This window comes from Manduca sexta, chromosome 24, assembly GCF_014839805.1.
Source record: "Manduca sexta isolate Smith_Timp_Sample1 chromosome 24, JHU_Msex_v1.0, whole genome shotgun sequence".
Lineage (NCBI taxonomy): Eukaryota > Metazoa > Arthropoda > Insecta > Lepidoptera > Sphingidae > Manduca > Manduca sexta.
The window spans coordinates 1,789,849-1,804,612 of record NC_051138.1 but is presented as its reverse complement, the minus strand read 5'-3'; the positions used below and the strand labels follow the sequence as shown (position 1 = coordinate 1,804,612).

The window sequence follows — 14,764 nt, the reverse complement described above, 5'->3', positions numbered from 1 at the left end:
TATTACTTTTATCGTTAAAGAATATTAAAAAGCAATTAGTGTGAAACTCTATTATGGAGTAAATTATAAATTGTTACCTAAACCCCAGGTCATTAAAATTCAGTTTGCCTACTAAGGACTGACGCACACTCATTCTGGAAAGGACGGCAATGGATTTTTATTGGCAATAGATTTTAAATTCAATAAGAATTACATTAGAGGTCATATTACAAGTAATAGTTTGTCATATTACGAACAATATGATATACTAATATTACTAATGTATTAAAATACCTATGATATCAAACTTGTATTTTAGTTATGCTAGGGCAATATATAAGACCGTTGGGCGTACGTATTTTTGATTTAAAACAATTTAACTCAAAAGTCCTTTGCAATCCTTTCTCGTTAGGTGCTGTCCTTTCAGTGAGAGCGAGCCTTAAGTTTCAAAAGCTTTAGAAGTGACATTGAAAAGGTTAGATCTTAAATAGAGCTTTGATTGAAAGTTGGGATCTAATTCAGTTTGTTTATATTTTTAAAATAAACCTTCAAGGCGTAGATATTTTCGTGAACTTAATTTGGTACAGGCAAAGTTAAAACGGTTTTCTTTTATCTTAAATACAGTGTATCCAGATTATCTATCAATTTATCGGCCATTATACAAGTTAATACACTTGCGAGACGGTCGTGTCTTTATCCAGTTATTTAGGTTCGTAATAAATTTACTGAATGTCTCATACTAACAATGTTGGCGAATGAGTAAGAAATCAATTGCCACATATTGGACCAAAAATACTAGCCTGCTTGTGGGAGTAGTTCTAATTACGCAATAAATTATTAGAAATATATAATGTTTATATAACTAATCGTAACTATATATTTCTTGAACTAATGAATCAAAGTTTTTTAAAGTTTAATTTATTAGTAGAAACATTCATATCAAAACTCGTTCATCCGTTTTACGTATCGCGTATATTTAATTATACTTATATATCACTATGATTTGTACTATTTAAATTGCATTTTGTTAGATAACTATCGGGTTATTCACTATCTCTTCTATAAAATCTTCAACAGTTTTACCATTTAAACAATTAATTTCTCTACACACAATACAAAAATAAATACAATAAAAAAGTATAAAAAGAAAAAAAAAACACAAACACACAGTTTACAATACCAGGCACAGTATGTGTCATTGTCGTTTGCTGTAATAATATACAAATGTATTAAATTAATACAATGTTTACCGAACTGCAGGTCCGTGAGTCACGCATACAACACTTTCAGAGGTAACCTCGTTCGCTTTCCCTTACAAAAGACAATAATAAATGTGGGCGGCCATGCCTCGCAGGCGTATTTACCACCATCGAATTTATTTTTAGATAAAATGCTTTGGTCGGATTTTTATTCAACTATGGAAAGATGAATAAAGCTGCTATCTGATAGGGATATTATAAAGGAATGCTTGCAATGAAAAATAACGGAAAATGCTGTTGTATATTATTTTTTTCTAAGTAGTTTTATTGTAAGATTTTGTTTGGGCAACTACCATAAAAATATTTTTTTTATAACAGTGCATCAATTAAGCAATCTTTTTGTCTCGTCATTGAGTTATACAAAAAGGATAACTAGTCAAATAAAATTGAACTCTAGACTGCAGTAGTAGGACTCAAAACACGATGATACCAAAACTGAACTATCCGAACAAAACGGAACATATTTCCTGAATTTTCCCCGATATTTTACGTAACAATGGACGAGCGAGGTGTATTGTCGGAGACGAGATTATTCGCGACAGACACCGGGGTGAAATTTTGTTACAGACGCGAGCATTAAGAAATTGTATCGTGTATTTTAAAAATAGTTTTTATTGTGTCACTTGTTGCTCGCGGTTGCGCTCGCCATCTTTTTCGGTATGAAAACCTGTAAATCTAGTTCTATCTAGCTAAAATCCAAATCAATTCAACGCTTTCTGCGTCAACTCACAAAGAACTTTACAACTTTAAGTAACAAGAAATAACACATTTCATATTACTTTCGTATCCCTTCGGGCACACCATAAACATTCAAATAAAAACATGTAGCGAAACGGATAATGCCAATTCCCACATCAGAAATCGGCCCATAATGCCGGCAGTGATCTCGGATCGTAGGCTAGTCGAACACGGCCCATCGGGTTATATGGCGCGATTCGCTGTTATTGCGCGATTTGTTCTAGTTATGGCATGGATTTTGAGTTGTTTACCAGCGATCTTGTACAGCCTTGTCAACTTTTGCAAAAAAATAGTAGTTTTAGTATGATTTTCTCTAAGCGTTCTATGAAATTTATAACTAGTTGTCTCACACTAAAAAGGCCATTGAGATTTAACAATGTCATGCAGAGCAAATTGAACTTTTAAATCGCGTACATAAAACAAAGTAACAGCCCAACCCTTAACGCATACCGGCCGAGTGAAATTTCATTAGCGGGCGGAGTTTATCGCCTTATTACCGAGGCATACAGTTGTAATGCATCATGATAAAGGCGTTCTCGCGCTAAGTGTGAGCCAAATTGGCGATATTTTACGAGGGGGTCGTTACGGGCCGCGTTACGCTCCGATGTTGGCGACAGGATGGATATTGCGACTCGCGACCTTGTTACCTTACGTTCTACCGGTTTGTCTATTTTTGTTGAACACCTGTGTTGGTTAGGTTAAATGTTATTGTCGCTTGTATAGGAATTACAATCGATTATCACTTGGTTTTTTCCTGCTCAGTATTAGCTTGGAATTTGTTCCCGTTTTGACGATAGGCTCGTTCCCCGTCATATAATGAGACGGCACTGCCATGGCTAAGTGGATGCCCCAGTTACATCTCTGCTTACGCCTTCGGGGATGAGTCATTATTTATTCATAACGTTACTTGGCAGTTAGTTTGCTAGTTCATACATTCGTCTTAGTACCAACCTATTGGGCTTGTAAGTGTTGAATGTTTCCTTAAGGTGACGAGCGTGGTGACTTTAAGTATTTTTTGTCACAAAGTTATAAGTAAAGTTATTGTTGTAAAATGATGGTTGTGAAGTTAAGCATTTTTTTTTCGGGGGCTAAATACGCATTATTGCTACCACCACACGGAGGGTGAGTGGAATGGTTATGTTGGTTTCACCGGTCTTACAGCCGGTCGACACTTGGAAGAATAGTATCATCCGAGCGAGCGTTGGACCGAGTCCCTAACTCCTGTATATCCTACACCAGCATACCAACCAAAACCCGCGGTGGCCTTCTTCGGCGCATACGGGACGGCCTCGGGGAAGCATAGTACACCATCTCCTTTACGGGATCATATTTTTAAAGTTATAGTCCATACATTTTTTGTACTAATAGGAAGCTACAATACCCCTAAGTGTGTCTATAGACTATTTTTTATGGACTTTAACGTAGGCGAAGCTTTAGCTTTATCATCTAGAATGATTACCAACAGCAATAAACATTTCGCAATCGCATCGAAATTAGAATTGCCGAATATGAAAGACGAAATTACGCAATTCGAAGACGCGCTGACGCATCATAACCGACGAACAGCGAATTAACTCGTTTATAGACCGTTACCTGGTTTCTTGCTGAGCCAAAAGTGATTCGGTTCGTGTTTAATTGATGGGCGGTAATTGGTTCGTTTTTATTAGTTGTGTAGGGTTGAGCGAATTTTAATGAGCGTTTGATGTGGTTAGTTTATAAATTTATTTGAAATAGTATAGTAATAATAGATTTTTTTACTAGCAAAATAAACTTTGATGGTGAAAGTGTAATTAAAAAAAAGCGGCGATACCCTAGCTGGTTGTTGAACGGACTGCCAAGACGAATGTCCGCAGGTTCAAATCCCAAGGTCACACACCTCTGACTTTTCTAAAAAATTATGTGTGTATTCTTTGTGAATTATCGTTCGCTTTAACGGTGAAGGAAAACATCGTGAGGAAACCTGCACATTTGAGAAATTCTGTATAGGAATTTCGAAGGTGTGTGAAGTCTACCAACCCGCACAAGGCCAGCGTGGTGGACTAAGGCCTAATCCCTCTCAGTAGTAGAGGAGGCCCGTGCTCAGCAGTGGGACAGTATATATATCAGGGCTAAACGTAAGAAAACATAAGATTCGTAAATATAAAAAATCATAAAATTATTGGATATATACTGGTTGAAAATAACATACTATGTTAGCCACGACTAGTATTATCAGTTGACGAGTCTTTAAATAATGAATATCCATCAATATGAATAACAAACAAACTCTAAAATGGACAAAAATTTAAATAACATCGCATAAAGAAAACATTTCACCATTCTTGTGTATCAGCCTTTAATTCCACGAAGAGAATAAATAGAATCCGATGAATAAATGCCTGCCTATCCCATTAATGGCATAGCGAGATACACGTAAAACTAATTGATCGCATGTCTTTATTAGTTTATCAGCAAAGGCCAAAGTTAATAGTGTTTGAGCGGGAAATTGTGTGTTGGTATTAGCGTAGTTTGAAATATCGCATCTGAAGCAATTTATGTAAAAGTGTTTGTTACGTTTGCAAGTCAATTGCTGAATCGTTTTTGATAAAATGTAAATCACATACTAAACTTTGTGGTATTTCCAACACCAAAAACCCATATAGAAACTATAATTTGGACCCTAAAAAGACAAATACCGCGTGTAAAACCTGGATAAAAAGAATTAAGAATAAAACCGAGACGACTCGTAAAACCAAATTTATCGCCAGCAGCGATGGAGTTTGATATTAACTCGAATTAACTGGTTTACCATCTATTAAGTACATCAGTACCCAACTTTTTATTGGACAATTGTAACGCGGTGGCTTCATTGCTCGGACACGTGACGGTTATTTAATAGCAACAAACGTTATAATAATGATGCATATTTTGGGGCAGTTTCCATTCGATTGTGAATCTTATTATGACTTCGATATGTTTTATTTTAAACTGGTTAATTGATATATTATGTCGGTTATATTTATTGTCAACGGATGGTTGATTTTCCTCATTACCGAATTCAATGCTGTAACAGTCTTTAAGGTAGTACAAAAAATGAACTAAACGTTAAGTGATTAGTGTAAACAGTGGAATGTTTTAGATGTTTTTATAGAAAGTGGTCAATTGATCAATTATATCATTTTAACACTGAGTAATGACGATAGTTGAAATGGCAAATAACTTGAGAAAAAAAAATTTTTTTTTTAGGAAATAACACAATCGTTCACTTTTTAATTATCACTTTATTATAACTGAATACTCTCACTCATAATCACTTGCGTTTTGAAATATCGAATGTACGACACCGGAGTTCGAATAATGATCATAGATATTGATCAATTTCTGACTTCCGGCAACCAGGCTTCGTAGCAGGTATTTAACAAAATTTTTAACTCTTTAAATAAATAAAACCGCCTCATTTTTATCACTAATTAAAGAAAAAGTAACTTGTTTACAAGCACTTTATAAATTAAATTTTTATTACTTATTCCATTAATAGGGTGTATTTTCCTCGTAAAGGGTAACGTCTGGGAGCTTTTCGTTAATAATCTTTTTATTATTAAAGCGTTTAATTAGGTTTATGAAAAGGGATTATGTGATTTTTTATAAGGGCTTTTTGCTCAATTATTAAAACGCGATTTGGAAACTTGTATTAAACTCATTTGAGTACAATTTTATAAAAAACTTTGAGTGATTAAAATGTAGAGCTCATCAACCGTCGAAAGATAAGTTACAGAAATATAACTTTTGAAGTTCGAAAAAGAACGTGTAGTATAACTAAAGTAAAAAAAATCACATTAAATTAGAATTTATAATTTTATTCTTTTTGAAACATTTATTTATTTCTACATACAAAAATAAAAGGATTGGTGTCATAACATAGAAATAAACATTAGTAACTAGCAGTGGAGAAGGGTGAAATTTCCGAAAGAGAATCCGACGCAACATATAGATACTAATAAATCTAATATATTAAAATCCATCTTAGATCTATAAAAACCGTCTGCTAATCGATCTAATGATACTAAGATTTCTCATAAACTAGAAAAGGGAAGCAGACAAGAATCGGTTTATATGGACCCTTCGGCATTAACTAGCTTCCATGCGCGGCTTCAAGAATACCTGTATCAAAAAACTGCGCAGCAAGACTTCTATCCCGATGAATTCATTAAGGCGAAAAAGCGAGCGAAACCTTTACCTAACACTGCAAAAATCCAAACAAAACCCAACACATCACGCAACAGAAACGATAAATCAACACGCGGAACCGAACCCACGCTTAACAGTTATAAGGGCCCATTTACGTGCGTGTTCCGATAGAGAATATTCCGAGAGGAAAAGGTAAACAAAATGTAAATAATTCATCGGACGGCATTCATAACTATCGGGTGTGGATAGGATGGTGGGAGGGGCGGTTGCGGGAGGGGCGGGGCGACTACAGCTCTTAGAACGAATTGGCCAGTCACGTAAAAACACTGGCCCGGTACAGTTTTCGGCTAGATTTCTTATAGGCAAGTTTTCTTCGGAGTAGTTGGGAAGTGTGTCAGATTATTTTTAAGAGTGGTCATTTGTAAGAAACATTTTGTGATTGTTTTTAGGGTATCTGTAATTAAAATACAGAAAAGGGATATAATTAAAGTAGTAATGAGTTTATTTCAATAAGTGGGAAAATCGTTAGAAAAATATGCAAGAAAATAATAAAAGGGAATAAGAATCAGTAGCAAAAATTCGAGAACGATATAACCCTATGTTTTGTAAACAAAGAAAAGTATTACCTTACTTTTCTATATTTAACTCACTATTATTAGTTGTCCTGAAACACACGTACGAAGTCTATATCAATAAAAAGCTCTCCGTCTCCAACGTATTCCCCAAAACAAACACTTAAAAGTATACTTTGTTCAAAACTCAAACAACACGATTTCGTTCCCGCTTCTGACAAACTTGCTCACACAATTCCATTTTAATTTTGATGAAAACAAAAAAAGCTAGCGCTCACCTTTGCTGGAGCCGTCGGGGCCTCGTAATATAGAGCACTCCTCTATTGTGCCAAACGGCGTGAACAACTGGCGCACATCCTCCTCGGTCTGTTGTTTGCTCAGCATACCAACGAACAGCTTTCGATCTGCGGCGAAAAAAACAACATTAAATACAATTGTTTCTATTAAGTCCAATTAACCACGCGATCCTCTAGCGTTAGCGTCGCTTTTTATCAAATGCGTAGATTTGCTACGCGGTAATATGTGCTACGCGGTTTAGTGCTACGCGCTTCGTATATGCTACGCGCTTTAGATGTGCTACGTGCTTTGCGGATGCGTTACGCGTAGTTTTTAGTATACTACGCTGAGTTCTACGCGTAGGTTAGTGCTACGCGCATTCAAATACGAAACTAAATTGTCACCCTAACTGAAATTGTAAAGGCGACGCCAGACGCTAGTAACGGAACGTAAACAATAAACCACACCACAGTAAGCCTAGCGGTGGTGCGTGGAGCGGCGGACTTAAACTAGACTTCAATGCCAATTGTTCCCGGGAACTTGTGGTGACGACCCGGAGACAGATACGTGTGCGATGCATAAATGCAGTGTTGCTTCAGTGATCCGAGACTTGAGTAATTATCTGACTATATTCTGTTATTGTGTTTATTTCATATTCAAATAATATTGTGTTTCAGAAACTTGTTTATGAAATAAATTTGCATAATATTTGAGTTTGATGTTGTAATTATATGTTTATTTCTTTAGTAAGAAATTTCATATTGTTAATTAAACAATATCGCATTTAGTATTTACTATACATTCAAAATAGTAGGTTTTAATTAAAGAAAGTGTAGAACTTCAAAATGATTGTGAAAAGAAATATTGAAAAAAAAACTTCTTTTTGTAGCTTCATGTAGGTAAATTTTAAGTAAAAAAAGTATATATATTGGAAAACAAAAAAAAAATGTAATATCTCCATCTTAGTTTCCAGATTTTAACACAGTTTTCTGAAACACAAAGGGAACAACATCAAATAACGTTCATCTAGTCTGTCTCCGCGATCTCAGGGGATGCACAAACAGGGGCCCACACGGTAGGGGTAGCGACCCTTTCACAAAGGTGTGAGGAAAGCCGTGTTCAGCCCCGCAACAGCGTAAGTGCCTACCACCAAGCTCCCACTTTTTGGAAAACTGCTTATGCCAATGAAAATTATTTATAAGTTGTTTTCCATTGGTTTATTTGTATCAAACGATAATGTGTCATAAACAAATAAGTATTGCTTTTTAAATATAGATCTTTAAAAAATGTGCCAATTAATGTTTATGACTCATTATGTAGCGCCGTTTGCGCGCGGCCTAAGTTGCTACTGTTGTCAATATAATGAAGTGAGGGAAAGCCTAATAATTTTGAGGCTTCCAGATACTGATATTTTTCGGCTACAATTTTGAAATATATTAAATAAAAAAATATATTTTGAAGACAACAGCCAACAATTAAAAATATTAATATCTGGGTGTAGTGAAACAATTTAAACAGCGCCCTAATGCTGACATGGAGACGACTGACCGCCGCCCCGACACCCGCTTTCATCACCCGTCATCACCGATGATGAGACAACAACCATATAGCCTCTATATATAACACATAACACACATTTTTAGTTCAAACAACGTTCAACGAACAAAACTCCAGGTCAAAAACACATAAATAAAAAAATATAAATTAAAATTAAAAATATATAAATTAAAAAATTAGCACAGTTACACTAAAACGTTGCAACGGTGAACGAGGGTTCCGTAGGATATTCATAAACTGAAGTTAGAACATACATTGTTCTACGGAACTCTCTGGTTGAGGTCAAATATTATTTAGCTCGCATTTTAGTCATTTGCTTTTGCTATTTAAATTACAATTTTATATCTCAAATTTAGCACATAGTCCTTGATAAATAAAATATTCAAAAGTATTAATGAAAAATCCAACATAAATCCACACTAATTACGCATCAAAAAATGATAAAACAAAAATATATTTTTATACAGCACGACGATAACTAACTGTGCAGAGTGAGTGTTCTGTTGTTCTACGTCGAATTTTAACATTAAATATACAAGTGCGCTTTGAGAACAAGGAAAATAAAAGAAAACGACGGAAATATATTTTTTAGAAATATCAGTAGAGTTAGAAAAGTAGAGTTAAGAAAATATAGAGTAGGCAAAGCGCACGTTGCAATTCGACGTAGAGCGTCCTCACTTCGCGCGCTATTCGACATACAGTGACAACAGTACAGCCTAGGGCACGCACAACAAACGCTACCTGGTTTGCCTACGCGCGCCGCCGCCCTTCGCCCCCTGCAACACAAGAACATGCTACACACGGTTACTCCACTACCTAGAGCGAACGCTGGCGAAATTAACAAACTTACAGTACTCAGCACTATCTGTTCATAGAGACAAAGAAAGATGTATTCGACAGTGAATATCACATATCGGCTTTGGACAGAGATAGTCGGGTATCTTCGGCTTCGGAAAGCATCGTCTCTATCACGAAGTATCACAATAGCATGATGTTTAGACGCTTAATTTTCGATACTCTTTCTATGCTATATGTAATATCATCTGCCGAATACTGTATTATACACTGGGGCTTAAAAATATTCGAGTACATACTAAGATTATAATTAATAATAATCGATATCCTGCGGAGTAAAACTTCTGTTTATAGCTGATTGCAATTTCCACTTGCTAGTCCGATACGGGTTTCGAGATGCCACATCATCTCTTGACGGGTGGGGCTTCTATGCGCCTGACAGGTTGGTTTGCGGTTGGAAATAGACCTTATAGCATTTAATTATATACTTTTGACATAAAGACGTATAATATATACAATATGTAAACGTAATATACGGTGTGATCAAATCCTGCTATATTTATATGCTACAAAAATATATCGTTGTTTTTTTTTACAATAGGGTAGTTTTTGAATAAAAACTCACCGGTTCCTTTGTGCTTACAAGGAATTCGAATATTGGTATAGTTATATATATTGGTATAGCGGTAGTTGTAATAATAAACCAACTATGTGGAACAGTTCAGTTTTAAAAAGACATTATAAATCATAGCCTATACATAGTACAAAATTAGTCTTTTTTGATAATTTCTTGTACTAATATTGGATATTAATATTGTCTTTGTTATATTTGTTATTCTACTATATTTAAGAAAGAAAACTAAGAGCGTTACTGATAAACGTATATATAGGTCATAATTAAATAATGTTTTGTCGCTCTCTGACTTCAATCCACAACATAGCAAGATAATATAATAATGGACTATTTATAAATAAGATGGCAAATGTAAACAAATATCTTCGAAATTTATACTACCTATATTGTATACACGTCCGAATAACACAATATTATTTAAAAAGAACTTTTAGTTTCTTTGCAAAATTTCCTATAACCAGTACACACTCTTTTATGTCCATATTCTTTTCATTCTGGACTAGATAAAGGTCTCTACATAATGAATACATAGTGAGACACAAATTGAATGGCTACTGTCATTGATTGGAATGTCAGTTTGTGACCGACCAAAAGCTATTTCGAATCAACTCGAGCCTCCAAGAGGACGCAAGCCTTGGCGGCCGGCGGCGAATGACAGCCATCATTAATCGAAGTCAGTAAACTTAAAGCTTTAGCCAAGTAAAGCTGTTCATTTCCGGGTGCGAATTTATACTGGGTTGATATTAGTTTTTTCTCGCGGTTCGGCTTGCGTAAATGGCTGTTCCGTGCCAAAATTCTAGCCTACTATAGCATACGAGCGTTATATATTTCCTATTGGTGAAAGGATTCTCAAAATCAGAAAACTCCAGAGTTGAACATGTTGACCAAATATAATATTTTCTTAGAAACACGTATGAACACACGTCACCCCTTTATCTACGAAGACACCTGTACAAATTCCAGACTGGGTTGATAGTGACCAGAAAAATAAAAATATCAATTTGCCCGACCAGGTTTCGAACCTGGGACGTTAAAGTGGTGATTGTACTTCGCATGTTATACAATTAGGCCACCGAGCATATATTAACATGTAGCCCACTTGTAATCCACAAAAGCTTCGTAGTTGTACTCTTCATATCCTGTGATAGGACATTTTCCAGGAAGAAAAAAAACTAGCATGAAAATAGATTAAATATCCGATAATTATTTTTAAAAAGACATGTAACAACAGTTATATAACCTTACTCCACTATGTTTTCCCAACTCTGGCCCACAGTGGGATCAGTTACTTATGATAATAAAATATTTTCCTGAGGGCTTAAATTAATACGATGAGCGAGATAAGCCCGGATTGTTTGATTAGGTTAGCTATTATGTTGTGTACTTAGAAATCTCAATTAGTAGAGATCATACATGTAGTTCTATCTACGCTCTCTTTACGAGTAGAGACAGGGGGTAGACCGTTTTGTTAGTCAGTTTATTATTTTGAAATAATAAACTGATTTTATTATTTCAAAATAATGAATTTCTTTACGCACGGTTTATTCGGTATATAGTGATTGTTCGCTTAATATTGCGTTACTTCATGAATAATTATTATTGTGTTTTTGACATTAGTTTTTTTTATTTGTCTGCAATATTTCGTTTTTTTTTTAAATTGAATAATCTTTATTATGTTTATTCATTGTTAATGGGGTTTACGAAATGTAAATAATAATGATTCGAACAATCTTGCTTGAAATGACACATTTTTTTTTGTAAAAGAAACGCACCACCTAGTTTAGTTGCCTCGAACCATTATAATATTAACAACGGTTATACCAGTCAATAAAATACAAAAAATCTTTTTCGAAGAATTTTCAATCTTATACAACTACAAAATACGAAACAAATTCAAATGACTTGTGGATACATTTTTATCTCACCTTCGATGCCAATAACGCCTTACAATACTTCGAAATGGAACGCAAACAACCCTGAAGGGTTGTCCGGTGTTTGCAGCTTGCCGCGGGTTATTTACCGCTTGTTTATATAATCATGTAACAATGCTCTAGATTCCTAGGAATTGTAGTGCTTTCGATCAGTGCGATTCTAGGAATTCTGAATAGAAGATATTTTGTTTCTAAGCTATTGACTAGGACTTGCGCAAAAACCATGCTCTAGATTCCTAGGCATCTTACTATATAATGTTGGTAGTGAATCTAGGAATAGGGGTATTTTTGTAGTAAGTGAGTTTTCAAAATTAACATACACATATACTATCACTATTATATTTGGGCTACCCGTTCATGGTTCTGTATCCTGCCTTTGTAGGTTCGGAGTAAACAAAAATGTTGTAAATGTAATATGTATGATTAAAAACGATAAGGTTTTTACAAAGATGTATATACTAGGCCTATGATTTATTAAAATTAGCAACCCGCCTCACATTCGCATAAGTAGCAGAGGATAATATACGCCTATTTTTTTGTAAACAATAATTAATTTTACACATAAATCTCCTGAAATTAGTTAAAACTTTATGAAAACCCGTTCAGTAATTTATGAGTTTATCGTCTTCAGACAAAAAATAATAATCACTAAAATACAACAAAACCATTAATTAAAGTTATAATTTAAAGAAATGTAATTCACAGACAACGTTTCCAATTGGAATTGTGTAATATCTTTAATGAGTGTACAAGAGTTTGTGAGTGGGAATAATCGTCGCTCTGTGAGTGAGCACCGAGTTTTAGTTAATAATAACTGTTTTACATCTGAAAAGACTGAATTTATGCAAATGTCGCTCGGTTGCTTTATATTGAATGTTACTGAAGTATAAAGCTTTTAGGGATGTTTTTAGATTTCAGTTGCGAAAATTGTGCGAGGTCTTAGGAGAGTTTTGTTATACGCCACACCATATATGAAATCAACAATTAATGGAGGTATGCTATGAAATATGTATCGCTCACTCACAGATCATGCATTTATCGCCGAAGGAATGTAGTAGCACCAAGTGCACCTAATATTCACCATGTGTGTCCCATGACGTGATAGGGGCCGAGCCTATCACCGAATCGGGAACAAAATTTAAACTCCGGGCTAAAACTGACCAGAAAATCCCAATATCTATTTATCCCACTCGGAATTCAAACCAGAGAGTTCTGGGTGTTGTGGTTCCGCGTATGCAATACAATCTATAAGTATCGAAGGGTATATATAACCCGATTCCTAACGGCTTACCTTCATGTAAAATCTAATTATCATTGGAACGATTTGTAGACCGCATTTATGCATCTATACGTCGTATCGGGATTCTTTTACGGAAAATTTTCTCTTTTCACCACTGCAATCTACCCAGCCATATACCAACAACACCAAACAGCCACAAGTAAACAAAACTATGATTATTACCATGTCTAGCCCGAGTTCATAACACTGCAACCCATAAGAAGCGTTGCTCCCATGGGGCCAAATTATTCGGACGCTATTGGCGCAGTGGGCAGTCATTAGATTCAAATTTATACCGCCACCGTCCTATCTCCCGGTGCGACGGGCTAATGACCACCTAAATTGAGATAATTCCATGGCACTCTCTAATAAGGCTGGGTAATGGCGGCTAGATTACAAAATTAGTGGGTGACGAAAGAATTATTGTTCCGATGTGAAATTGAGAGCGAAGTTAGTGGCGAAGGGTGGATTTAAAGAGATCAACTCTCATTTATTATGTTGAGTAATTGAATTAATATTTGAATGTAAATTTTACTATACATAATAAAATATATTATATTTTATGTTAAGTGAAGTTCAATTTTTACAGCACAAACCATTGATCTTGGTACATATATTTTGATCTTCACCACAACAGTGCTCGCATGAGGCTAGTTCTATACAAAGTGGTGCTTTCTTCTCAGAATTACAGAGAGCAACTAAATTCTTCACACATAATATAACAATACATGCGGCGATAGCCTGCCTGACTGCCTGAAAGTTAACTCAAGGACACCCACTTTTGACATTTCTAAAGTTATTTGAGTATTTTTTGTGAATTACCGTTTTATTTCACTGTTACAGAAAACACTGTGAGGAAACCGGCATATCTGAGAAGTTCTCTATTAGAATTTAAAGGATTAAGGCTCAGTCTCATGTCAGTAGTTGAGAAAGCCTATGCCCAGCAGTGGGACAGTATGTAATACTGGGCTGATAATATTATTTTTATATAAGCACATTTATTTAATTAATATGTAACTATCGCTGAAAGAACAACGATCCATTCCAAGCCCAGATATCTCCATCCCACTTGTGGAGTGGGAAACATAAATATTCAGGTGGGTGTTGCGTCCAATCGTCCGTGAAAGCCTCCTCTGTCGTCAATCAATCGAAACAACTTATTGTGTACGAGAGCTATCGTTTCCGTTATAATGTGAATTTATCGCCGTGTGTTCATGCAACATTAGAACAGTGGCTTGCCTTTGTTTTGTTTTTGTATTGAATGTGTTTTGTTTAAAGAGGTTCTTAGTATTTTCGTAAGGGTTTAGATAAGTTATGACTACGGTTTGGGACTATTTTCTGTGATGTATGAAGGAATAAGTAGATTTATTTTTAGAAAATAGAATGCACAATTATTTAATTACTTAACAGCAAATATTTATAACGAAATTATGGTTCGGTAGATTATAATTCAAATTCATATTTCAGACAGCTAACAATATACAAATGAAAAAAAATCATACAATTGTGTTGCCTCGATTCTAACTTCAAACGTCACGGTTCTCAATTATTATTATTTTTATTTATTGCTTTGAATG

At 35.1% G+C, this 14,764-nt stretch overlaps 1 protein-coding gene across 1 annotated transcript in view; it reads right to left on the bottom strand.

Annotated features, from left to right (window-relative positions):
* Positions 1-14,764, bottom strand: part of LOC115451816 (CUGBP Elav-like family member 4) — a 188,420-nt gene that overhangs the window by 150,680 nt on the left and 22,976 nt on the right. Inside the window, exon 2 of the mRNA XM_037442258.1 lies at positions 6,994-7,119. Within this exon, the coding sequence (XP_037298155.1) occupies positions 6,994-7,119 (126 nt within the window). The remainder of the gene's footprint in view (positions 1-6,993; positions 7,120-14,764) is intronic.